The sequence below is a fragment of the Corvus kubaryi genome, unplaced genomic scaffold, assembly GCF_017639235.1.
Source record: "Corvus kubaryi isolate FWS band 111438036 unplaced genomic scaffold, C.kubaryi_AGA036_p1.0 37292, whole genome shotgun sequence".
Taxonomy (NCBI): Eukaryota; Metazoa; Chordata; class Aves; order Passeriformes; family Corvidae; genus Corvus; species Corvus kubaryi.
Genome location: NW_024581091.1, coordinates 117,472 through 144,572, shown reverse-complemented (window position 1 = coordinate 144,572; position 27,101 = coordinate 117,472). Strand labels below are relative to the sequence as shown.

The following is a 27,101-nucleotide window of genomic DNA, read 5'->3' as shown; positions in this document are numbered from 1 at the left end:
TTGACTGCTTTTTAATAGTTTTGAGATTTATGCCATCAGGAATGAGTTGAATATTTTCTTGTTTACCTTTGACATTTATGGCTACATGAATAGCTGAATTAGGACTGGTTTTCAGTATACTTAGATTGATAAATTCTGGGGCCAGGTGTTTAATCCTTCTCTGGAAATTCTTCCTTGTGACCTAATAAAATTACTGGCTGGTTTTATTGCAGTAGTAATGACAGCCGTTAGTCTATATTGGTGTTTGTGGAAAACATGTAATACCATCAGTCCATTTTCCAGCGTGTGCCATTAATCCAGCAGATACCTGTGGAAACATGCAGTTAATTCTCTTCATGAAACATGTAAATTCCCCTTTAAATTCTAAAGGCAGTTCTCAGCTCTGACCTCTTGTATCTCAGCAGTAAGGATTGACTAAATCTATCGCATACTGCTTTGAGGTGGTGAAATGTATAGGTGGATTATTCCAGGTGGCATTACAACAGTTTCTTCTGGGGAGTTATTTTCACTGATTTTTTAAATTATTATTATTATTATTTTTGTAACCTTCAGAGTTCTGTTTTTCTGCTTTCCTACGAGCCTCCCACTACTGTTGGAAATCAGAATGAGTTTTTGGCAAATCAGTTTGTGTGATTGTTTCCAAAAATATGAAGTGAGGTTCCTCTTTATTGTGCTTCAATTTGAACACCGACACTGCCCTGTTACCTCAGACACAGCCCCTGGCTGTAGCAGGTTTGGTGTGACTGGTTGGAGGGGTTCCTTTCACACGGCTGGAAGGTGACTTCACCCAAGTTGTTGCATTGTTCTGCATTGCTGGAAGCCTTCCTCAGAGTTTTTGGTGTACAGGCAGTACAGCGTTGAGGATGATCTCAGATGTGGCACATCCATGTAGTGCTCCAAGGACAACAGGGAGGAGGGAGGGTACGTGAATTGTGAGAGCTTTGGGAACAGCAGCACTTGTGACAGAGATTTCTGTCAGTGCAGGAGTAACGTCAAGGAACAAGGATGATGTCGTTGGGTGTGTGTGCTAACAGAGAAGATACTTAAGTTTTACTTATTGTGATGTTTTTGGTGTCCAGAATTTCAGTCTCCTGTTGGCTGTGGTTGAGAGCAGTGGGGAGGGCAATGTAGGCAATTATTAGCATGAAATGAGTGTGGAGAGGATGAGCTCCAGAGCACAGTGAGCTGCTGATACAGGAGAATGACAAAGAAAATTTCAGGTGTGGAAAATCCTTACAAATAACAGCAGGGATTATTAGGAGTTTATTCTGTTTTAATTACATTTTATCTTACAAAACATTTCAGGAGAGAGGTGAAAGAAGCATACTTTATTTACATTGATCTCATTCAACATCTATTAAAGTTGACCTAAATCCTTTAGGTTTGGCCTTCAAGGTTCAAATGGTTGCTGAAGCCCTTTGTCCACTCCAGCCTCTGTCACTCGGTGCAGTGCTCAGTGGATTTTTTTCTTAGGTGGTTAAATGCCTTCCATGTATCTGTCTGCTCAAATAAAGAACTATTTCTTCAGCTGTTCTAAGTGAAGAAATCTTTCTGTAGCCTCTGGGAACTTATTAAGCATAGGGGTTTCGCAACTGGTTTGCTGGCACATAATACAGTCGCAGTGAAATAAAATGGAGACTCACAGAAAATTATGGAAAGGGTTTTAGGAAAGTAATTGGAAAGCCAAAAAGGAATAACTTTTGAAAAAAGAATTGGGTTTTGATTCTAAAAAATACAGGGGTTTTATCAACATCTCTCTATTCTGTAGACATAATTTTGAAAATATGATTTATCGCTCCTTTCTTTCATTTGTTCTCTTGATGTTTTTAAGGAATATGCCTAAAACCTCTGTCTCACTGGTCTTGGCTGCCAGCCAGGCATTTTGTTCAGAGTTTATTCAAGCTCTTGTCCTTATGCTACTGGCATTGTCACCCCTGTGCAGGTGCTGGGCTCCCTGAGAAGGGGTGTGACAGCAGGCGGTGGCAGCCTGGGCACGGCCGTGATTAATGAGAGCAGCTTCCCCACACCACCTTCCCAGTCTGTAGCAGAAGATGTGCCTTCCCACACCTTGTTTTCTTTAAAAAAAGATCTCATTTTGGCTTAGAATATAAAGAAATGAAGCCCCAGTATTTTGTGTAGTCATTTTCAGAAAACTTTTGATCTGGGAGCTCCAGACTCCTGTTTCCTCCTGCCAGTGGTGACAAGATTTTCAGCTCCTCCACAATGAGCGATTTATTTTCAATCGTGCTTAATTAAGCCAGGTGGTGTTTTATTTGAAGATATGCCAAAGAGGGGAAATAGCACTGGAATTCATTTGGACTGCTGTTTTTAAAAAGTGGAAGGCTATAAAGCAGCATGGTATTTTAGTTCTTTTGGTATTTAATGAGTAGCTAGTTTGAAATGTATCTAACTCTCTCTCAGGTTCACTAATTTTTTGTATTTCTCTATTGCAGCTCTCAAGGTGTTATTGTTCAGAGTAACCTGGGCATGACACTTCAGCTTCATGTCATCTACTCTGTATTTGCATCTGTATACTAATTTGAAACCCTATACATATTTATTTCTCGTTGTTTACTTTTTCTAAAATGTAATTAATATTTAAAAGCCTGCAAGAATGTTTTCAGAAGGTTTCTATCAGTTTGGCTGCATTTATTTAAACATTTGTGGGTCAGTATGAGTTTGTGTGTGTATGTCACCTCAGAAATGTATAGTCGAAGGTGCTGAGAATGTTCAGAGTAACCTGCTAATCACAGCCAGTTTAAAAGGGTATTATCTCACTGAGACTTTCTTAAATCCCAGGCTGCAATCTTCTAATTCCCTTTGGTGAAAGACATTTCTGTGCTTTTACTGTGCGATTTTAGCATGAGCAGTGCTGATTTTAAAGCGAATCTTGGAGCCAAACGCTGTTCTTTGTTAATGACTTTGATAGTGAAGGATGAACATGCCCATTTTGGTGTTTTTTTGCAGATAGAAAGTGGAGGATTGACTTTAGATAGTTGTAATGGAAGTTAAAGATGAGGAAGGCTGAGAAATGTTGAGATAGAATTAACAGTTTTTCTAAAAGAGGTGTTTAATGGACGTGGGGTGTGTGTGCTTTTTTCCTGTAGGTGTACATGTGCATCTCACACTGGGGCATTTCTCTCTGTGCAGTTCTTTAATGAACATTAGGACGATAGCTCTGTGGTTTGCTGAGATAAATTTAAGGCATTTCAATAACGTGAACAGAATTAGCCGGAAAGAATTTTAAGTAATTTGATTCAAGCATTATTTTACCCTCATTTTTCAGACTAGGAAGACCTACTTTCTCACTAGGCTTTTAAAAGCATAACTGGTTGCAAATTGATGAACTTCTGCTGCTGACTTTGATCTTTAAGGTCCCTTCTAACCCAAACTAGTCTATGATTCTATGACTTTGTTACACCTTCTGTGTGTCAACAAAGCAGTCAGAGTACGTTAACAAAGGGATGGTCGATTTTTATGCTGGATGACAAAAACCACTTGAGATGGTACCAAAATTCACCTGACAAATTCGTTGTTGGTGTATGAAAAGCACCAGCCCCCATTTTTACTGAAATAAAGTAGGGGGGAAAAAAAAAAGACAAAAATGTTAAAATTAATTTCATCCTTTGTCTTATCTATGATAATTTCTGGTTTGTATGTTAATTTTCTTGAAACAAGTGTCCGAATCAAAGGCAAATCTTCATAACTAAGATGTACATTAGAATTAGCGTTATCTGCAGCAGGAATTTTTTCCTCTGAAGGCTTTTTTTTGCACAACCAGGCAATGCTTTTGAAGAGACACATGGAGTAAGGAGATAGCTCTGGCCTGTATTTGTGTTGGAAATAACAAGTAATGCAATTAGTAGATGACTGCATGAACACTAGCAATTAGAGCTGAAGAATGTATGAAGTGTGTGAGTGTAGAGCTGTATTTCTGTATCATCTGTACTGGCAGAAAACCAGAAAAGCTCCTCTCAGATGGGTAGAATTATTGATGGATAGGTTTTAAACTTTTTTGTCAAATTTTGCCCAGTTCTGATTGTTGAAGTTTAAACCAGGTTTTGGACAGTGTGATGAGTAGGGAGAATCTGAGTCCGTCCTCTCCTCTTCTCATTGAGGGAGCTCCTCACATGTGTTTTATCTTCCAAGCTGATGAAATTTCTACAAATCCAGTATGTCATCTCCAGCACCCATAGGTCAGAGATGCTTAGTAAAGAATATGAAATAGCCTTATTTTTGTAGTTTTATCTCCATCTATCCCATACCAGTTTGCTTACGCAGGTCCATTTGAAAGACCTTACTAAAATAAAACCACCCCTGTAATTGTAATTTATTTGACATGATTAGGTTCTTAACAAATTGACTTTGTCTGCTCCTTCTGATCATTATTCCCTTTATGTCAGGACTGCTTCATTGTTATGGAAGTCCTCTGTGTCGTTTTGTGAAGGTTATCCAATTTTCCCTGCGATCCAGTCAGCAGGGAGCCATTTCCAGTCCCAGTTCTGCTGAGCCATGCAGGTGCCACTGGGGCAGCCTTGCAGCTGCCTGGGGGGCCCAGTGGACACACAAGTGGAGCAGGGCCTGCAGAAGCGTGACAGTCACCGTGTGCTTGGGATCTCAAAGGGCACAAATATTCCAAGGTAGGGCAGCAGGGCCTTGCTCAATATCCTTCTAATTTTACTGTTTAAATAGATTTTTTTTGTGTGTGTGTTTCAAAATTTTGGTGGATCAGCCAGGAACTTTCCTTTCTCTGCCGTTTTCTGCATAGGATCATGGAATCCTTTAGAGTGGAAAAACCCTCTAGAGATCATTGAATCCAACTGTTCCCCCAATACTGTCAAGCCCACCACTGAACCATGTTCCCAAGTGTCATATCGGTACATCTTTTAAATCCCTCCGGGAATGGTGGCTCCACCACTGCCCTGGGCAGCCTGTTCCAGAGCTTCACTTTTCCTTTTTTTTTTTTTTTTTTTCCCTCTCCTTTTCCTTAGTTCCAGAACTTCGGTACAAATCACAAAACTCAACCTTTCCTATATTTTGTTGCTTTTGAATTGTAACTGTTTTCCACAGCTTTGTTAGCAACCTATTTGACTGCTACTATATACTTATACCTTTTGAATATAAGGAAAAGAAAGGAAAACAAAGGAAATCAATATCAGTTACAGCTGCTGGTACTGAGCACATCCAGTTTTTCAATATAGAGGCTTTGTCCCCAAGCCTATTGTCACTCCACCATCGCCAGTTCCAGTCTCTTGAGATTTTGCCACCTCAGTAACACTGCAGGGGATTATAGTAATTAGCCCAGTCTTTCAGAGAAAGCTACTGAGCCTCCTGGAACAGCATGGCCAGCCTTTGGATCAGTGATGTTACCACCCTGGGGTGGAAGAAAATTGCTAAGGTGGTGTATTGTAAGTGATCAAATGGGTCTGATAGAGGATTGAAATGATATGGAAAGTAACTGTCCTAATTACCACGTTCCTTCTACTGTAGGACCATTTCCAAGGACAGGTCTTCACCAAGCTCTAATCAGCATGATTCCTTTGGCTTGTCCAGCAGATCCATATCAGGTGATAACAGAGGGCTGACCTTTTGTTCAGTGTGATTTTAAAATAAAGCAAAAATACATCACACCAGTGACAGCCGCTCAGGCTGTAACGCTTACAAATGAGTTCTTACTCTGTAGTTACCTAAAGATGCATCTCCGCCTTGGCATTTAATTTGGAATGTTGTGTGTGTATGTAAATCATATATATTTGTCAACATCTTAATTATGTAATAAATACAAAAAATAGCTGTGTTTTGTGCTTTACATCTCATGATGATCTCATGTTTACTGGAGCCAAAGGCATCACTGTCCATGATGAGAGTTTCTGGCATGCTAGTGCAGTGGAAAAGTGTGGGGGCAGTTTTTAGGCTTATTTATAGAGATGTCCTGAGGCAAATCAAGGTAAAACATCAAAACAGGTAATCTAGAGCAGGTCAATCAGCCTCCAGGTAAACCCAGATTGTGTGGCTCTCTTGTGCAGATTGCTCTCATGAGTGCTGCATGGTGCTTAGCATCCAAAAATACTTTTAGCTTGGGGATTTTTTTTCGCCATCCCAAGGTTCCTCATTAATTTTGAGTCCTGAGTGACAGTGATTGTTGTTGTTTAAAATGAGTTTTCTCTGCAGAAATGTTTCAGCAGGATGTAAGTTATTTCTTGGCTGTTCTCTCTTTTTCTTTTTTCTCCCCATCTGTAAGAAGCAAAGGCAACTTTTACAGTGGAAGAGATTTTTATGGTCTGCTAAGATGCCTCATTAAGAGTGTTGTACTGACAAGCCATTATGCACCTGAAAAAGTTTCACTAGAAATTTTTTATAACCACAGAGAGATGTTTTCACTGCAAGTTATCTAAAACATTCCTGAGTTTCTGTGGGAAGTTAATTTGATGAGCTGATTGCACACAGGGTGCAAATCCCCATCCCAAGCATCAACAATTCGCTTCTCCTGAGGCACCAAAAGCCTCACGCTCAGATCGCTGTTCTGGCTTAGCTGGAAGTGTCAGACTGGAGGTAGGGATAGGAAACCAATTACTTTGAGTTCTGTTCTGAGAAGGGCTTAGTTCTGTATGTGTTTGGAAGAGTTGTCAGTTTGTTGGGCTGCTGGAGCCTTGGACAGGCAGCAAGAGGTTGTTTACTGTAATGAATTATTTGCTATTTTTATAAATATTTACCTTTGGTATTGGGGAATCAGTATATTTAATTCTTGCTAGATGGAAGAAATTATTTGAGCACAATTCAGACTAAAAGCAGGCAAGGTCCAATGGTATCTGACTTTCCAGTAAATTATGTTCATTGCAGGGGGAATTGGACCAGGTGACCTTTAAAGTCCCTTCCAACCCAAACTGTTCCATGATTCTATGATTTATGTAGGAGCTTCTAGAGCTGTTGACTCCCGAGGGAAGAGCCCAGGCCCATTAATGAGCTGTGTCCCCAGACAGGGACCTGTATTTTGAGCATCACATGGTCACGTCCTCATCTCTGTGGGATTGATGGCTCGGTATCCTGCTGCTGGCTGCTAGAAAATATTCCTGTAAATTAGATGGTTTTATTTATTAACTAAATAAATTAACCAAAGTGATACCACACCTGTTGCTAGAGATAGAATAAAAAATCGAAGTGGAATACTATTATACTTACAGAGAGTGTAAGAGATGTCTCTGTTTCGAAAGTAGCTCTGGGTGGTTCCTTCAAAAAGCATAAGATCAAAAGAGCCAGAAGATGCATGCTTTTAGCTTTTAATTTTACTTTTCAATAATATATGTGTTTCTGAGATTTAAAAAAAAAATATTTTATTATTGACTTAAAACCAAAACTAAACTGACTTGTGTCCAGTCACAACACAGAAATGCACAGAAATCCCACAGAAACTGAGTACTGACACTGTTGCTAGAGCCTGGTCAGCTGTCACACTGCTGGGCCATACAGTCTGTCACAGTTAGAAAAATTGTCTTGGTAAAAATGATTAATTTAATCCATTTGCAAAATTTAAGCTTTGCTCTTTCTGTCCTGAGCAGCTAAGCCATGATATGCGAACTCTGAGGTCACCGGAGTGTGGGTAGGTATCCTGCCGTTAATGGGTAAAGTAAATAGGCTTAGGGTAAGGTGTGTGTTAGGAAACATTTACCACAAGCCTACTATTCTGGGCAGATTGTTTATTCCAGGTGAGTGATACGACCGTGCACAGTCAGTGCTTGGCCTGGCTGCTTTGGGACTGGCTTTAATTGAGCTCTCTGAGCTCCCATGTTACTAATTACTGTGAAACAGAGTTTTCTCCTTGCTTTTTGCTGTGAGACAAAGCTGTCTTTCTTCCACGTGTTCTTCTGGTTCACAAAACGATGCTCAAGAATTCCCCACACTTTGTGGTTTTCACTTGGCAAAATATTAGCTTCTTGTTTTCCCTTTGCAAACACAATTCCTGGTACCATCAGTGAAAATTATAGGGAGATTCTCCAAAGCCTTCTAGGTCAATGGAAGCCTTTCTTTGACTTAGTTGGATTTTAATTTGTAAGCATGTAAAAGAGATAAGAAATCCCTAATTATAATTTACTAATGCATTTTAAGACTCTTGTTATGGGAGGCTTCTGTAGAAATAGAGTTTAATAAAGCTGGTAAGGCTGCAAGAACTCATTTTCTTCTGGATTGAGCCCTGGGTCAATTAGAAATAAGCCTTCTTATCTATTGTACTTCACAACAGCCCTGTACCCCAACTGTCTTGTTCTTTACCCTCTTTCAAGATGTCACTCTTTGATGGATCTTCATCCATCCCAGCACTTGCCGAATTGGGTATTTCAGTTTTGTGTTGGGTCCATGACAGGACAAGCAAGCTACCTGTTAAGAACACGGAAGGCAACATCCTTCAGGAATTCCTGCATCTCTCCACTGGTTTTTTTACTCTGATCAGTGATTATTTAGCAGAGGCTTTAAGTAAATATGAATACAGATGTCTGTGTGTATAGGCAGACAGAAACTGGCTTCTATGAGTAAAGAAACAAAACAATCTACCCAATATTTCAGAGAATCCAGACTACAACAAGAATCTAAATCAACAGATATTATCCAGGAAGTTTTCCAGGAAGGGCATGGCTTTTGTGTGGGGGGGAGAGGTGGGGGGGGAAGTAGTGTTGTTACTCAGTATCAATGGAGCAATTTGTTTTATGGTGTTTCAGTAGTGCAGTTATGTGGAAACGGCTATTGCTGATAAAGTCGGCAAAGCAAAGGGGGAGAAGAAATGTAGCCAGTTTATTATGCTGTGTAGATGTTACAGTAAGTATTGTAATGCTCTGGAAGGTGTGGATGGAGGGGACACCCGCTTGCCTCCCCCACTTTGGAGAGTAGGGGGAAGAAAAGGGTGTTGGGAAGTGGAGGTTTGTGCTAAAGAATTAATCTGCGGGATGGTAGGTGTATGGAACTTCGGTTTTCTATTTTTACCTGTGTGCATTAATACAGTCACATATCTGCTGTCAGAGGTTTCTTACTTTTGTAGACATATTTATCTGCTGAAGTTATCAGAGTGCTTGGAAAAACCACAGAGAATGTAGCACTCTACACATTTTCCCAGAACTGCAGTATGTTTTGCCTGAAGAGAAATAGAAAATCAGCAGATGAGCCAGAAACACCCTGCAAGTGTCTGCTCCCTCTCCAGCTTCTGGACCACAGTCCCTCCCTGCTGTGTTTATTCCTCTACTACACCAGTGCTAGCTGGCAGAGGCAGATGTGCGGAATTTGTAGGAGTGTGGCACACTGATGTGGCCAAGCATTCGGTATGCAGGTCCTTGGAGTCTGGGAATCCTGCGAAGCTCGTTGGCGCATCCCGTGTCAATCCCGCAGTGTGCGCGGGGCCGCTTTCTGCCCGGCTCCCGCAGAATCGCAGGCTCGGTTGCTATGGGGACCGGGGCTCTCCGCAGTAGCGATCCGCCCTAACGATGCCGTGTGTTCAGGGGCAGGGAATGCGCACGGAATGAGCCCCGCCGCCGATCCCTGCTGGCCTGGCCGTGCCCTTGGCTCACAGGCTCCTCCTGCCTTTTGTCGGGGCCTTTGCTCTGTGCTAGCTGTGCTGCGGGTCCCCGGGTGCCCTCACCGGGACCCGCCTTTGTTATGCTGCTGCCGGGAAGAGGGAAGGTGCTGGAATCCACGAAGGATGAGCTTAAGCAGGCTGCAGCCGAGATTTCTGATCGTCTGCAAAACATCAAGTGCTTCCTGGAGACATCTGATAAAAACCCAGTGGGGAGGGTGGAGCAGGGACACCCTGGGTGTGGAATAGGGCTGGGAGAAGGGGTGTGGGGAAATACTGCTGTGTGCAAGGGTAAAGCACTGAGGAAGAAGGATGATGGCACTGCTGCCAAAAGGCATAAGGAGATGTCAATAGGTGTCCTTGAGTCCAGGAGCTGGTTTGGAAGGCAGGTGCCAAGCTGGCATTATGTACAGTGCTTGCTGATGGGAGGTTATGCCCTTTCTGTATGTTTTTTTTAACTGTCTCATCTGAGGCATATTCTGTATTTCACCAGTTCCTGGGCGCAGTCTGGTACAGGTACAAATGGTGACACTGCTGATGCTGGCTGGTGACATGGTAGCCTGACATTTGGTGTGTCAAGTATAACAGCGTTTCTGAGCATCCAGGCATTCCCAGGAGCAAGTCTGAGGACAGTTATGCATAAAGATGAAGAAGTGCCAGAAATAAGGGGTGTGTTCTCCGATGCAGACCTCTGGTGGTGACGTTGTGCTCTATTTTTCTGTGATAAATATGCCTTTTACAGGGCACAGCTGGACCTGAGTTACACGTGAGTTTTATAGTCAGGGGACAGCGGCGTTCTTGTGTGGGCTGTGTTGGAAATGGGATGTCAAAGATGTGGCATCATAAGGAAGAGAGCAGAACTGGACATTTAGGAAACTGAGCACTACCTTGGAGATGTGGATTCTGACTTTGTTCTCCTCAGAGGTCCTGCGTGATGCTGCTCACATGGGAAAGCTTGCATTTTCAAGGGCAGCCAGCAGTTACGTGTTCCCTCCTTTTATTTGATAGCGCGGCTCGTGATTCAGGGTCTACGTGTCCAAATTCTGAGCATCCATTATAGCAGTAGAAGCCCATAGAAATGGCACTTTTGCAGTACAAAAGCTACATGTAATGAATATATCCTGAAAAATAAGATTCAAAGTGTTTCTGGTTGGTGCAGGAAAAATTAGAGGGTACATTTGGCCTTGTAAATTGAAGATGAAGTGCCTTTCATGTCCCAAAGCTGTTTTTGAAAATAAATGCATTAGTATTTATTACAGATAGATAGATATATACATATATACATATATATATATATAAAAAATAGAGAAAACTACAGGAAGGCCGATGAGGGAATTAATAATTTCATCTTCAATAATCAGGTTTATCATGCAGAATGAAAGTCATTCTGCCACCCATTGAGCATCAAGGAGAAAATAAGTGCTCAAAGCTGTTTTTTAAGTGTGTGCTGCCTGGGCCTGCTCACTGAAGGGGGCAGAGGTCTCACAAATATATAGTGAGTGATCCTTAATTACAGATTGTCACAGGACATGTGTGTAATGGGGCTGAATAAAGATTATGGCCTTGATTGGGAATTTTTCAGGTTTTAAGTCCTTGTCTTTGCAACCCGAATGTTCTTACTCTCTGTGCTGTTTCATGCCCATTGCATGATGTCATGCCAGAAGTCTTTTTATTAGTACCTGTATTAGTCCATAAGAAATTGTTCTTAATAACAAGCTGTTCTAACAATACCCTTCACAATGAAGAGGTGCATGTGGACTTTGGATCTGCTGTTCATCAGGATTTTTGTGGTGCAGTTGACTCCCTGCACCTGCGGGGACCTTCTTTTCTCCCAAGCAAGAACAGCGAAGAGCAACTCGAGGGGACTCATAAAGGGCTCCTCATGGCATTGTTTTTCACGGTGAGCACTGTGTGTTCAGATCACAGGGGTTAATCTCCTATTTGAGCTTGTACTGATGAGGAGATCAGAGAAGAGAAATGGCTGTAGGCGTGCCTCTTTGTGCTCCTCCAAATGGAAAGGATTTAATGTCGTTTCCCATCTGATACCATTTCCTTCCACAGCCCCCTCACTCTTCTCCTAGGCTACCAGCTGCATCTTCCCCCACACATCTCACCTTGGGTGCATTTCTGTGTGGTGCAAGGTTAAGTACATATCTCACAGTTTAAGATGTCACAGGAGGTGAGACCACATGTAGAATCTTGCCAAGCGTATTTTTGTTGCAGAAATTCCTTTTCCCAGCATAGGAGCAGGTTAAAACAGCAACAGTAAATGAATTTGGGAGAAGAAACGAAAGGACAAAATAGCAATAATCAGGTTTCTTGTACCTTCCTGTACAGACCAGCAGCTGAAGTGACTATTCCTGCACATGCGTGCAGTTTGATGTGTGATTAATTTAGAAATAGTCCCCTTACACATGGCTGCACAGCAGCAGCTAGTCTGAGATAATACAGAGCAAAAGCCAGCAGGAGACTTTGCAAAGGTTGCTTCTCTGTCTTTGCTGGGTACAGTTCTCTCTGCCTCTAGGGGATGATGAGGTTGTGGAAAACACTGTTCTCCAAGGCACCTGTGTTTATGGCAAAAAATAATTTGGGTTGCATTTGAGAGTGAAAGATTTGTCCTTCCTGTGTGTTGAAAGGGATCACTAAATCCCAAAGGCATTTCTGCTGATGGTCGGTGAGAAATCCTGTGTTATTCTCTCCCATGGGGAAACACTCTGAATACTGTGTGCAGTTACACCATAGATTGTATGATGTAACCTCCCCGATGTGTTAAACCACCACAGAGCAGCAAATTTGGAGAAATGAGAAATGTATCATGGTGCAAAAAGCAGGAGGCACTGTGCTCTGTCCTGGGTAATACAGAGAGCAGTGAAAGCAGAGGGTTCATCGTAAACGCAATGTAAAATCGTGTATGTCAGGGTCATATGGTCTGCTTGTGTGTGAGCACCTGTTACACTGCAATTAACACTTAAGGGTTCGCGTAAGGGATGGCTGTGCCCAGCAGCACTGCTGAGTTGTGCTGCTCTTTCTGCTTGTTGCAGTGTGAAGTGTTTGGAAAGGAAAAGCACCTGGGGAGCCCTGGGTGGCCATGCCAGGGAGAGAGCTCCAGGCCCTGGGTGGGACAAACAGCACTTACCCCCTGCCAGGAGGTCAGGGCATTGCCTGAAGATCTTCCTTCATATTAGTGTGTTAAAATACCCTAGGTATCATCATAGAATCATAGAATAGCTTTGGTTTGGAAGGGACTTTAAAAGGCCTTTTAGTTCAAACCCCCTGACACAAGCAGGGACATTGTCAACTAGATCAGGTTCATCATGGAGTCTTCTCCTTAGTTTTACAGCAGGCTTTCTGTGAGGAGGAGCTTGGGATGGTTTGCTGTGTAGTTTTCTTTTGCCTGCTTGCTCCAAGGTGGGAGAACATGAACTGGCAGCACCTGTCTGCCAGGGTTATGGTAGGAGAGGAAGAGAATCAGCAGTTGTAGCAGTGCTTCAGGCCAGCAGAATTGCCATTTCACTGCCCTGGAACAGACAATGTGGAGGAGACCTTTCCCGAGAGAGGTTTAAAATTAGTGGAAAAGTAGTGTACTTTTTATTTCGAGCAGTAAAAACCAGTTATCCAGTGGACAGCTTTTTATTTCTCTAAACTGCATTAAGGTATTAGACTGTATTAATTCTGTCAAAGCCTGAGAATGTAGTTCAAGGCAGAGTGAAGTGCTGGCACCCGGAGATCAGGTGCCTGCTTTTCCTTGGACCAGGCACAGCTGAGGCTTCTGGGGACAGACAGGGCTGGAGTGCCATCGTGTGGTACTGAGCACCAGTGTTGCCAATGCACTCGTGGAAAACGTCATTTATTAGTGGGGAAAAAAACCCCAAGAATTAAGCAAACCCTTCTTTCCCCTCCCCAGGCTCAGCTTTGCTCCTTCCCTCCTGGCTCCTCTGCACTCCTGCAGCAGTGCAGGATGCTGTGGTGTTACAGTACATACTGGTTCCTCTCTGCCACTCCTTCCCTCACTTCAGATGGTGAATTAAAGACTGATTCTTATTAAGAAAACTCTCTGCTGTGCATCCTTGTGTCCTCAAGGAAGAGAGAAGATGCCTAAAGGAGGGGAGGGGACTGGTAAATCCTGACTGCTGGCTTGTTGCAGTTACAGAGAAGTGAATCCTAGGGACTGTATTGTTCTATTTAGGATTTTGAATAGTTGGCAAATATTTCTTTTCAGTATGGAAAAGATGATGCCTCATGATATCTCTGCATTATAGAATGGTGGGCAATGCAGTGACTTTCAAGCCAGCACCAACAAAGACCAGATAAGCATGAGAGCACAAGGCTACAAATTAACCCAGCGGAAAGATGGGGCACAAAGTGCTGAGGTGCCTTTCCTGCTTTTACATCTGACCACTGTGCTCGGCCATGTGGATGTGTTGGCTGACTCGGTACTGTGACAGCCTGCTCCATTGCACGGTGTCAAATCTCTGTCAAAAGAATGGTGGTTGTGGCTTTACTTGGAGATTTTGGATTCAGAGAGGTTTCTGAAGTCCCAAATAAATATATTAGTGCCTGACTACTCTGCTCCTTCTTTTTTGGGCGGTGTTCTACTTTACATAAATAAGTGTTTTAATTGGGCCATTAATTCATTGAGGGGATAGGACACCTGGGATTTTAAATCTAGGTTTCTCACATCCCTGGTCATGTGTTGAATGTTAGCTAGTGTTGGTCTTCAGTTACCTCTCACAGGAAAGTCCAGCTTCTGCCTTTTCCATACAGGCCAGTTAACTCCTGCTGTGAAACTCAGCCTGTGTATAACTCTGCCATCAGCTTGTCTTGAAAGGAATTCTCAGTCTGGCAGCTCTGTGAGCTGGGAGAGAGGATTACCTCTGTTACACACTCTGCTCACAGGTTCTCCAGGAGCATGAAGTGGGCAGGGTGGAATTAAAATGCTGCTGTAATCCAGTGCTGGGTTATGGTAGGAGATAAAAGCTTGTTTTTGGAGATAAAAGCTTGTTTTGCTCTTTGCAAGAGCTTGAGGCTGGAAAACTGAGGGAAAGCCTGGGATGAAGTACGTCTTTGGTCTAGACAGAGACATTTCTTTTTGTCCATCTTTGTAACATTGTCTGCTTGTTGCCTTTATCCCTTTCCAATGCAGAGCTCAGCCTTAACCCATGTGGATGAATCATCTGCCCTTTTGCCACATATGTACAAATGATATGTCCAGCTCAGATGTGAACCTCGGGCCCTCTGTGGGCGCTCCATGCCCACCTCAGTTCACAACCAGTTTAACCCCAATCAGCCAGATGTCTGATTTCCAAGTGAGAGATCCCTTTTGTGACCTTCAGAGTAAGGACAAGGAAATGGGTAAATTGCCGTAGTCTTTATTTGTCACTTTTAATGCTGTTGTCTTGATGAAATGTTAAATCACTAAATATTGTAGGGATAGTGAAGGCATGAACACAGCTGAATTCCAGCAAGGCTCCCAGTTACATCAGGCCTGTCAGATTACAGGGTGCTTTTGCAAGGAGGCGTTTTTGGTAATGGTCTCTGAGTTGCATTTTCACGTCTCCACAACAGCAAGAGGTTGTTTGGGAAAGTGATTCAGACAGCTCCCTTTTTGTAAGGTCTTTGTGACTTACTAGGAGCCTTGGGAATAAAGTGTTTTTCAGAAATTATTCTTGTTAGAAAGGTACTGCTTTTAAAGTGAAGGCGATGAATCTAGACAGAGCACTGCCTCTGTTCTATGAATTGGGAGCCATTCCTGTTAGTTGTTTGAAAACACATATTCTTCATCCTCATCTTCCACAGGAATTAATGGAAATTGAAGGTACTTCAGGAACAGCTTCATGTTAATATACTCTTTCTGTGTGTCCCATGTATCTCTTGAGTCTGGGGAATGCTTTTTTTCACGTAACTGAAGGTGTACTGGTGCGGACAAGCTCTTTTACCTGATGAGTTCACAATGAAAGAAAATGCTGTGCATAAAATATACCTCTTTTTTGTGTGTGTGTGTATCTTTGAGGAGTTTTTCAGTATATGGTCCCATAAACACAGGCCTGGAAGCCAAAACATAAAAATTATACTCCAGTATTACTTTTAGGAAGGACAAAGAAAAAGCTAGTCTTTGAAAGTGAGATTTGCATTGTTTTTAAGTCATAAGAGGACAAAAAGCTACATCCTCTGTGCTTTCTGAGGAATCTATGTATTTAGCTGACTCAGAAATGACTTTTAAAATTGATAGTACTTAGAAAAGGTATTTGTATTAGGTTATGAAATGCTTTTATAAAAGGTCACCTGGCAGGTGCTTACTGAAGAGTGTAGATGATTGATCCAAGACCAACAGAAGCTCAGGAGGGAGGTAGGGCCCTTCAGCAGTGCCCTGTACCCTGGTGAGAGGCCCATGGCCTGTTTGCTGGGTTTGGTGTTCAGACCTGGCTTTCTGCCTTTTATCTGCCCTGTAGGGAAAATGTGTCTTCAGTTCTGGTGCCTTGGGTGTTTGGATCTTCTCAGGTGCTTCCTCTAGAAATTGCCCTGTAGTCTGTATCTTTGGACTGCACAAAGATAGCAAGGACTTCACAGTGTTTGTGCTACAGGGAGCGTCTTGTTCTGTCTTACCCTAAAACAGGGCTGTGTTTCAGCCATCCCAAAACTTTGTGCTTGGGCTGCTTTGATACTGAAAGAGCTGTCACAGGCTGTGTCAGAAGCGTGGCCAGCAGGTCAAGGCAGCTGGTTGTTCCCCTCTGCTCCCCTCTTGTGAGACCCAACTAGGAGCCTCCAGCCCTGAGGGGCCTGGCACAGGAGACACGGACCTGTTGGAGCAGGCACAGAGGAGACCATGAAGATGCTCAGTGATGGAGCAGTGCTGCTCTGGAGCCAGGCTGGGAGAGCTGGGGCTGTTCAGCCCAAATGGGCTACAGGAGAGCTGGAGACAGACTTTGGAGAGGGGCGTGTAGGGCTAGAATAAGGGCTAATGGCTTTAAACTGAGAAAAGGGTCATTTTGGACTAGATAGTAGGAAGAAATTCACCCCTCTGAGGCCTTGGCACAGGGTGCCCAGAGAAGCTGTGGCTGCCCCATCCCTGGAAGTGTCCAAGGCTAGGTTGGACGGGGCTAGTGGAAGGGACTGGGATAATGGAAGGTGTACCTGCCCATGACAGGGTGTGCGACTGGAGGCGTTTTAAGGGGCCTCCAGCGCAAGTCGTTGTGTGACTCTATAAAACGTGAATCCACGGCTGCTTTAGCATTACTTGACCAGCAGAGGGGGATCGTTTGCCATCCATTCCCCAGGCCCTCCTGGTGGGAAGCACAACACTCACTGTGCTTCACTTGCCTCCATGTTTCCAGCAGAAACAAGCCTGTGCCACAGGAAGCAACCTTCTTAGAGTTGAACCTTGACTTTTCAGTGGGTGCGGAGGGGGACCAGGACGTGTCCGCAGCGGCTCCCGACCCGTCGGCTTTGCGTTCCTGGTGTTTCCCCTCCGTGCCTCGGTGCGTCCCCGCCCCAGGCGCTCTCCAGGGTGCTGGGCTCTCTCCAGGGTGCTACGCCAAAGGCACCGAGACACCTCTGCCGAGGGCGCCCGAGGGGAGCAGAAAGCGCCCAGCCTTGGGATTCACTTTGGAGCGAATTTCGTGCGTTCTTTTGCTGTCCTTTCCAAAGAAATGTCTGCCAACGGCACTGTTTGGCAGTGTATATGGAGTTCAATATTCCATAGGCAATAATGCTATGTCTGTATTGGTTTGGTCACACATTGGGACCACTGAAGTTACTTGGTGGGGGGAGAGACTCCAAAAAGAAAGGAATCTCGCCCTCTTTCCGTGGTGAGGTAAAGGTGAAAAACATCTAGCTTAGAAAAAATGTTGTATGTGCTAATGTGCTTACTATGGTTGTTAATTTGGGGTGTATCTAAAAATAGCATCTGAGAGCTTTTGAGAATCCTTAGTGCAAAACGTTATCTTGTGTTTTTATAAATAAGTATCAGACAGGTCTTCTCTTATTAGAAACAGTGGGAAAATCCATATGCATGAATATAAAATAATAACTGTGTAAGTAGCAATCAGTCAAACCTTTTTTTGATCACTATGGGCAGGTAACCTTTGAATTTGAGCGAGGTAGAGCCCATTCAAACATGAACCCATGTGACCTAGTCCAGCACTGAAGTGTAGGCACACTTCTACATGTAACAGCAAGGATGCTTAAGCAGAGCTGATTACGCGTGGCAGCGAGGCTGCAACTGAAAGGATTTAAAGTGGATGAGATGTGGGTCATACTGGCTTAAGGCTTCCTGTGGCCAACAAGTCAGTTTTGCTGTTCTAAGCTCTTGTTGCCCTGGCATAAGTATTTTTTGTATCATTATAATTGGTAAAATTATTTTTATTTAAATCACTCTCTTGGCTTTGAGAGAACAGAATTATGTTTCCAAATCAACAGATGTTTCTGTTAAACTGTTTAAACTACATACAGCACTGTAGTCCAGCCACGTTATTGTAACAGCGTAATTTCTGAATGGAATGAACTACTACATCAGGTAGGTCAGTGGGGTTAGAATGAAGAGCCCTCCTTTTCACTCCTTAAGCTGGACATTGACAATATTCCCCTTATTTTCGGGAAAACAAGTAATAGAACTTTTAAATTAGAAGTGGTAGGATTGATCCATTAGGGACACAAATGAAATATACGCAAGTATCTTTCAGTGTGTAACTTGCTTTTTGTGACCTTTTCCCAGGTAATTACCCTTAAGCTTGAAATATGTCCTGTCTCAGGATGCGGGATTAGAGAAGGAGCATTCCCTCAGGCTGTTGGAGCACTTGTCTGTGGCACTAGGTGGTCGTGGGGGAGCAGCAGGATGAATGCAGACCCCCAGCAAGATCTCCTACTCATGGCTGCAGGTCACCTTCCCGGTGGTGTGAGTGCAGCAGACACCAGGCTGGGAAGCTGCACCTGCAGAAGGTGGGGCCCTGCCCCTCTTCAGCAGATCCAGCAATGTAAGTGCGGGGATGAGGGCATGCGAGGAGTGAGCCTGGGCAACGCAGTGTACACTTTGGGAATCAGACCTGGCAGGTCTAAAGCACCTTCAGGATGGTCCCTTGGATCCTTCTTTGTATTAACAGCAGCTCCTGCTCTCACAAGATCAGAACCAGACACAATAATCAAAGGTGAAAGCAGGTAGGGCAGGACGGACGATGAGAAGGCACGTTGCAATGTTGAATTAAATAATCAAGGTCCTGTTCCTAAACCCATTGAAATCAATAAAATGTCTGCTGTTGCCCTTAGTGAGCTATTGCAAGAGGCCCTGTTTGACTTAGTTAAAATAGAATGTGACATCAATATTTTCAACCAATATGAAAACAAATACAAGTGGAGCAATATTTGGAGTTAATGCAGCTTAGTGGTCACTGGAAAACCACAGGATGGGCACTCTTGCGAGAAATATCTGTCTTTAGTTTATTTGGGATTCTGATGAAACAAATATGCTTGAATTGCCAACTTGGATGCAGCTGGGATGCCTCTACCTCATAGGCTATTTCTTTAAACCGGAGACATCAGTCTCTGAAGGGCCTTCCTACATACTTCTCTTGGTGTTCGGGAAGTTCTTGGTGTGTGCAAAGCCTTTCTTTGCCATGGCACAGCTTGGCCACCAGCAAAGGCTGACTGCAAGGACTTTTGTGATTCTGTAATGGCAATTATCTTATCTTGCCTCCTTGCTGGTCTGTAAGCACTCACCTGTGACAGTGGTACTTTGGATGTGTAGTTGAGCTGCAGAACTCAGCTTTCATACGTTGTGGGTGCTGAAATCTCAGAACGGTTCAGAGAGAGGCTGCACAAGTTCATGGAAAACAGCCAGTGAGGATGGCTGTGTCACTGGAAATGCCCGGCACAGATGCCCAGCAGTCTGAAACAACCAGAAGCTGCTGGAGTACTTGAAATTATCATCCATGTTTGTCTTTTTCTACCCTTTATTAGATACCCAATTTCTGACCACTGTTGGAGCCAGAAGACTTTGGTCTCATGCCACAGTGACTGTTCTTATGTTACTAGGATCATATCTCATTTTCTTCATCCATAATACAGGAGAAATAATTTTATAAGAGCAGATGACTATTCTCAGTAACTCTCCCAAGATGAAGGTAGCTAAGCAGGGTCTCTTTTTTCCCCCGGCTTAATTATTAATTGCATTTAAAGTTTGTCAGTGTTGAACTGAACACCTTCAAGACAGAAACCCACTGTATAAGGGGGGGGTGTGGTATTTGAAATATTACTGTATCATCTCTGGTATGTTCTTGGTGCTGTGATTTATGTGGTCTAACAGAAAAGAAGGGAAAGATGTTAAGACTGTTCTGATTTAGGTCCATCTTTACTTCAACTTGCCTTTTTTCATTTCTTTGGTATTGCTTGCTTTTCAATTAAAAAAATAGATACAGTCAAGGTACAGAAAGAGGCAGGACATAGTTTTATATATAAATATCCTCAGTTCCAGTTCAGTGACACTAATTTCCTGCATGGAACTTTGAGGAACATACTGTCTTTGCATATTCTGTAAAATAAAAATGAGCAAGTGTAGAGCTTTTCTTTTAACCTTGATATCTTTTCTCTCAGTAAATATAAAATGAAACCTATAAAGCATGGATACGTGATTGCCAACTCACTTCCAGAGTAACTGTACTTTTAGAGTTAGGTACCTATAGAATTACTAGTATGTGATTAGTAACTAAGGGTGTGGATTAAGCAGTGAGCAAGACAGGAGGCCATTTATAACAGTACCTATGCTTCCACAGTTAGCTTTGTGCTTTTACTTTCTGCAAGGATTATTTTGCTGCTTTTCTAGGAATACCTAGTTCTGTAGGTACTGACACGGCCGGATATGCTAATACACGCAATCCCTCTGAATAAAGAGTTGAATTAAGTACATTGTTACTCTGCCCTGTCATTCCAAGGGGTTTTGTGCCTATCAAAACATTTGTTACCTCCATCCTCATCCCTCAAGAGGAGGTACTCAGGGAAGAGCTTCCTGAGCAGAGGGAGAAGGCTGCCCACCTCTGCCACTTAGCTGGGTTGGAATAGCAGCAGAGGGGAGGTCAGTATCCGTGCTTGTGGGTGGAGGTGAGCTGTGTGCACACCTCCAGGCCTGGCCTAACCTGTCCTGCCTCTCAGCAAGGAGCAGAAGTTTAAATCAGTGCACAATTCATAGGGACAGAGACAACGGTTGTTGCAAATTTGTAAAATATCTTGTGGATGTACTTGTGGATTATCGTGTACATGTTAGGCAGGGCATCGCTTTGGAGGGAGCCTGATTCCCCTATGGAATTGTAATCTGCCTTGTCCAGAGGGGTTTTCCACAACCGTAGACAAAATGTTGAGTTGTCCAGTGTTCATCCTTGCCAAACTATTGTCTAGGACAGCCCTTTCCCATTTTTAGCTGTTTGAAACCGGTTTTGATTTCCGGGCAGTTTCCTGAATGTACTAGAGCTTAGAACTGGAAACAACAGTCTCCATTCTGGCTATGAAGCATGCAAGGCTTCCCCCACTCCATCAGTGCCTCCCTTTTTTTTGTACCTTTGGGAACAGATTTGAGTCACGCTTCCTCGGCATGGTTTCTAGGCTTGGTTTTAACTTTGTTTTTGCACTGCCCACATGATTTATGTGGAGAGAAGCTCATTTTTGTGAGCTGGACCCCTGTTAGTGGATATGCTTCAGGGAAGATAATCACTTGTTTACATCCTCTCCTCTTGTACTCAATTACTGTTGGGTTTCACCCACTAGGTTTTTATAGAGTGCAAATGCTGATTTGCTCAGCAAATCATTGTCTGTCTACCTGAAAGCTGGCACGTAAAGCCTGGTGCTGGTCACAGCTGTGGCCATTGCAGCACTGCAGTGCCGGAGCTGATTGTCTCAGCTGGTGGGGCAGGTCTGAGGACATAACCCGGAGGCCGTGAAATCAGCAGATCAGGTCAGGAAGCTGATGCTGTATGCTGGTTTGTGCACAGGCAGACAGGAGCTGGAACCCCAGTGTAAGCATCCCCACCTCTGGATCTCACGGTGAGGTTCAGCACTCGGCGTCTGTTCACAGATCACACAGGGCTCTGTACAGATTGAAGCCTTATAAGCTTTATTATCCCAAGTGGGAATATGTTGAATCTCACGAGTTCTGTATTTCTACATTGTGAGCTGAGGATGACACATGCTTTTCAGAGAAAACCCACCCTTTTTCTGGAACTGTGTTCTTCTGTTATTGTGCATCTGCCCACTCTCCCACTCCCCTCCCACACACCGTTTGTGGCAGCATGGCTGTATATTCTGCTTTTCTGATGTAGCACCTCCACAATACGTTTTCTATGTTTAGGGAGAAATTGCTCAGTCTCCATTTTTAATTGAAAATGTAATCTTCAGACTGATGTCTGCAGAAGGATTTCTTTTTGTTAGGATCTGTATACGCAATGCGATGACAAGCCTTTTTCTACTTTTTTTTTTTTTAGGAAAATCTGTCTTAGAACACTTCTTTCCTGCAGGGACATAAGCTGTGTCAAACATTGATACATACGTTATGTTCTTCTCCCCAGACAAGATATGTTCTTTCTAAAATAATCTATTGAAAGTCACTCCGTTTTTTTTTTTTTTTTTTTTTTTTTTTAGCACACAATAATGAAATATTTTTATGTCTCTTTGAGGTTAGGGAGAAAATGTTTGTGGAACATAATAGCCAACTCATAGAGCTGGCCTGAAGTTCTTCTTTACCAGTAATCCTATAAAGAATCATTTTATTTTACTTGGCACCAACTTGAACTTCACTTTTGTTCGGTTCCGGTGTCTGATGTTTTTCTCTTGTGTAGCCAGGGTGAGAAAGTACATCAAGTCCTTGGTTAATTTTTAAGCGAGTTTTCTGCAAGAATAATTATTTGACACTGAGGTGATGAGCCTGCATGTATCAATCATCAAAAGATGACAAATGGTTTAATAATAATGATTGCTGTAAACCCTTCTGTGTATTAAACCCTACTGTGTGCGCTGTGTAGTGGGATTTAACTATTTAATGGCTTACACACCTTGAACCATGATTTAGGGTCCTAGGACTAGGACTGGGATTTTTAAGTGTGGTGGCTTGTGATTTGATCTTATTTTCAAACTTCTTGTTTAAGATGCCATGAAAAGGTTGGAAAGGTATCAGGAAAGTTCAGTTCTAGACTACCAGCTGTTAATTTCTGGTTTACAAGTGATGCTACTTGTGAGGTTCATACAATGTTCAGAAGACAAGGTGTGCCAGAGTCCTATAAAGGATTCCAATTTCCCCCTTTATTTTATTCCCATGGCTGCCTCCACTTGTCTCTCTATTCTGGTGGCTGTTGCTGCAGCCACTTGTGTTTTAGCCATTAGCTTTGTGTAGCCTAGTTTTTCACAAATGGGAACAACTGGGAAAAAGTCAGCCTGTACGAACAGAGGAGCCAGAAAAAGCTGGGCTGGCACTCCCTGCCCTGCTACTTCCCATGCCGCCTCCTACTAGGGACATGTGCTTTTGATTGAATGCACAGATCACTGGCTCAAACACAAAATAGATTCCTGTTTTAAAGATGCTCTTGTAGTGCTTTGTCATTTTCATATATAATCCTTTGTGAAAATTTGGTCCATGATATTCTCAAAGTGAAACCTTATAGTACTAATGGAAGTCATCAATGAGGATTAGTTCCATGGTGACAGTAGTGACAGTAAAATGGTCCTAGTTCACATGAACTGGAGACCACCAAGTTCTGTGGGTACCACAGTTCGTGAGGGGGGAATTTGGGCTGATCTATGAGCTGCTGTCACGTGAAGAGCTCTCAGGATGTCTGTCACTCCCGTGGTGGGGCTATGTTACAGAGAAATTAATGGTGTTTGGCTCTAGGGACCGTTCAGTACAATTCCCTGAAGTCAGGGAATATATTGCAGAGGGAAACTTGGCTCAGGGAGTTGTTTCTTTGGTTTGGTGGGGTTCAGTGGTGCTGTCGGTGAGCTGCCCCGTCCCTGTGACTCTGGGGTGCTGACTAAGCCAGGGATGCAGACAGCTCTGCTGCACTGGGGAGTCACATCCTGCCTGTCCCTCAGCACCTGCCTGAAGGGGACCGGAGCAGTGGTGTTGGAGGGGGCTGAAATGGGATCAGTTGTCTGCTAGCAACTAATGCAAAGGCGCTTTTGATCTACCCGTGTCCTGTTTTGATGAATAAAAGCTTGATGCTAAAATAGTGATAAGAATTACCCAGGGAGGCGGGAGTAAAACTTTGATGTGCTGGTTTAGCGGGGGACAGCAATGAGGAAATGACAGACCCATCTGTCTCTGATATTAACGCTAGTAATTAGTGTTCCAAACCCAAATGATATTTGGGGAGTGGGGGGGATTAAGTAGCAACATACTGTTACTGTCTCTTTCGGTCGCTGTTGGTCCGCAGCTCTAAGCACTGTCCATCTGCAAGGCAGGCCTTCAGAATTTGTCTTGGGAAGTGCCTGAAAGCAGCTCTTGGGGTTGAATAATAACAAATAGCATCCTTGGTGGTATTATTTTTACTTCGGTGGGGTTGAGCTGAGCGGGGCAGGCTGAGCCCGGATGACGCTGCGTGCTCCGTGCTGTCCCGCCTCGCTGCGTTCGGTTCGCTGCTGAATGCAGCTCTCCTGGTGCAGCCTCACGTGGCTGCAGAGAGGCACAATGAGGACTTGAGCACTGCCACCCCTTTCCAGGCGTCTCTCCTGCTGCCTGCAGGTGAGCAGGCTGAGCCTGGGCTCTTCCAGCCCCGTACATTTGCCTCCCGGCTTCCTATGGACCGCCTCGGCAGTGAGGGAGGATCGTGAGGAGGAGAGGAGCAGGAAGGCGTGTGCTGGGCTCCGGCACAGGCGGTCGCAGCAGCAGCAGCAGCAAGTCTCTAAGTCAGACTGCACCATTTTCTTCTCACCCTGCGTAAAGGCGATGTGAGAAGCTGACGGGAGCGGCCCCCTCCCCCACTTGCTGGGGATGCTGAAGTGGAGCCCTCCTCTCAGCCAGAAGACGCAGCCTCTCTGGAGGAATCCCAAAAGACCTTCCCAATTTGGTGATGTGTGTTTAAAGGCCGATTTTTCTTTTCCTTTCCGGCGGCGGCCCCCCGGTTTGGTTTTTTTTTTTTTTTCTTTTTCCTCCTTCCCAGCTGAGTCTGAAGCCCGCCTTCTCTTGCAGCCACAGCTAAGCTGAAGGGCTTCCAGCCTGCTAGGAGGTATTTTCCGGCTGCTCCCTGCTCGTGTGCGTGTGGCTGCGGGCACTTTGGCACACTGCGTGCGGGGACACGGCTCTCCTGCTCCCGAGCTATGGGTGCTGCAGGGGCTGGGGCAGAGCCGTGACCTTTCTTGGGGTGCTGGAGGAGGAAGAGTGGATTACGCCGTGAACTCCTGGCTCGCAGCCAGTGCCCTTGCGGAAAAAATAAATCACCTGGATATCCGCGTGTGGTGGGAACGGCTTCCTTGGAGCTGGTGTTTTCCTCGCCAAAATGGCTCATGCAGCCGCTTCCATTAAAAAAGTTCGAGAGTCTGAAATTGAAGAGAGGGAGAGAAACCTTGAGAAGGAAAGGAAAAGGCAGCGGAAAATCTCTAGGGCTGATCGGAAACGCAAGGTATGAGGGGGAAACCAGCCCCCTTCTCCCTTTCCCCCCAACCCTTCCTCTGTTTGTGCAGCACTTCACAGGTGTTTGCTGCCATGTGTAATGCTCTCCCCTTCATTTTCCAAACCTTTCCTATCATGTTTCCCTTTTGCATCCCTTCCCATCCCCTCTGAGCTATGCTGTGGACTTAACCCATCTGCAGTGAGATTCAAGTGCTGCCAGCCATGGCAGCCCACAGCCACACAGAAATAATGCACATAAAGATGGCACGCCGGTATTGCTGCTTTCCCTTCATGCCAAAAGGCCTGGAGCTACCTGCCATCATTCCCAGCAAGGTGTTCCAAGCCTCTGGCTGATCCGGAGAAGTTGTCAAGAAGGGAGGTGGCTGTGCTTGTGCTTTGCAGCATGAAGGTGCATTTCTCTACTTGACAACAGTATTTCCCCCCATCTCCCATTTTTAGTTCCACTTCCCACCTCCGCAGCAATGCTCAGTGCTGCGTGTAGGACCTGCCTTGGGGTGCTAGGAGCATCAGCTGAGCTGTGTTGCAGTTTTTGGGTGTCGTTAAAGAGATTCTGGGCTAACTGCTGTGATTCAGTGTATTTACACTGCACACTGCAGGTGTATTTGTCTAGGTAGGGCCTGGCACATAAGTCTGCAATCTGTCGGGTTTGCCTCTGTTACTGATAGCAATTTCTAGTTCTCTAAAGGAATATCTCTTTAGTTGGTTCAGATTTTGGGGAGGTTTCTCCTGATTTATAATTAACTGTTGTTTTCCTTCTGTGTTAGAAAGAGGGAATGACAACTCTCATTGTCTTGGGATAAAAAAATAAAGAAGAATAAAAAAATCAATAGAGGTGACTTGTTTGCCAGATCACTTTATAGTTTCCAAGGACACAAAAAATACAATCGTGGAGAAAATACTAAAATGAAGGTTCTGTTAATCTTAGCTTTAGGACTGTGATACATTGGGAGTGCCTGTGTTAATGCCTCCTCACTGCCGTTTCTTTCCTCCCATGTCTGGATTCTCTAGCTTGTGATATGCATTAACTCATTCCCTGACACCATGTTTTTTATCTATTCTTTATAAATTTCTCTGGAAGGGAAAATAGCAAGAAGACACAGTCCTTACTCCCTGCCCCCCCTCCATTCTGCTACATTGCATGTAAAAACAAATCTCTGTATAAAGAACAACCCAGAATTCAGCCATGTAATGTTTGAATTTACAGATCCTTTTGGCAGATCTGTAGAATTCAGGAGCCATCTGCTCCCTTGGCATACCTGGGCAGTTCTGAATTTGTTTTGCATTCATTCTTAGGGATTTTTATATTCTGAACGGCATGGCTTAAATAAAATGACCAAGGCCATTTGATGCCTTTGGGACCTTTGGGTGTGATCTCCATTACTTTTCAAAGGCTCGCTTTGCAGAGTTCATTAAGTCACATCCAAATTCTCTTTATCAAAAACAGGAATGACATTTCTAATGTATGCAGTGCCTGGATGCTGGGCAGGGCTGCTTGGGGCAGATTGTGATTACTCTCCTAATCCCTTAAATGGGACACTGCAGCATAAGGTAGTTTTCGTGATTGCATTTTTGATTGTGGAATCCTCTATAAAACAGCCTTTAAAAAAAAATGTACTTAATGTGTGGATGTCCTTCCTGGAAGGGCTTTTTTTTCTATCTGCCCAGAACTCACCTCAGTTACTTCATTACAGCATGTGTTGTTTTTCCTGATTTTCACAAATCCTATTTCCTCAACATGTTTGATTCAAATGCCTGTTGGACTACTTTAATTAAAGCTGGATAGAATTAATACTGCCCCTTCTGCTATCTCTTTTCTCAGAGTGCTGCATATCCCTGACTGCAAGCAGGCAGGCTCAGGCCGCATTGGTGTTGGTAATCATGTGTGGTGATGCAGGCTCCTAATCAGATTTTCAGATCCAGGGACCACCAGTGGGCTTTGCTTAGAAAATATGG

At 43.9% G+C, this 27,101-nt stretch overlaps 1 protein-coding gene across 20 annotated transcripts in view; it reads left to right on the top strand.

The window, feature by feature from the left end:
* The window catches only part of ANK2 (ankyrin 2), a 247,997-nt gene that overhangs the window by 103,459 nt on the left and 117,437 nt on the right, over nucleotides 1–27,101 (top strand). For 2 of the 20 annotated variants that reach the window (XM_042026809.1, XM_042026791.1), the window contains exon 1: nucleotides 24,255–25,137. The exons of 14 other annotated variants lie outside the window; for them this stretch is intronic. In XM_042026809.1, the coding sequence (XP_041882743.1) occupies nucleotides 25,015–25,137 (123 nt within the window). In that variant the 5' untranslated portion in view covers nucleotides 24,255–25,014. Of the gene's footprint in view, nucleotides 1–24,252; nucleotides 25,138–27,101 lie in introns of those variants that run through there. 4 more of the 20 variants (XM_042026779.1, XM_042026789.1, XM_042026797.1 and 1 more) reach the window with 4 other exon arrangements.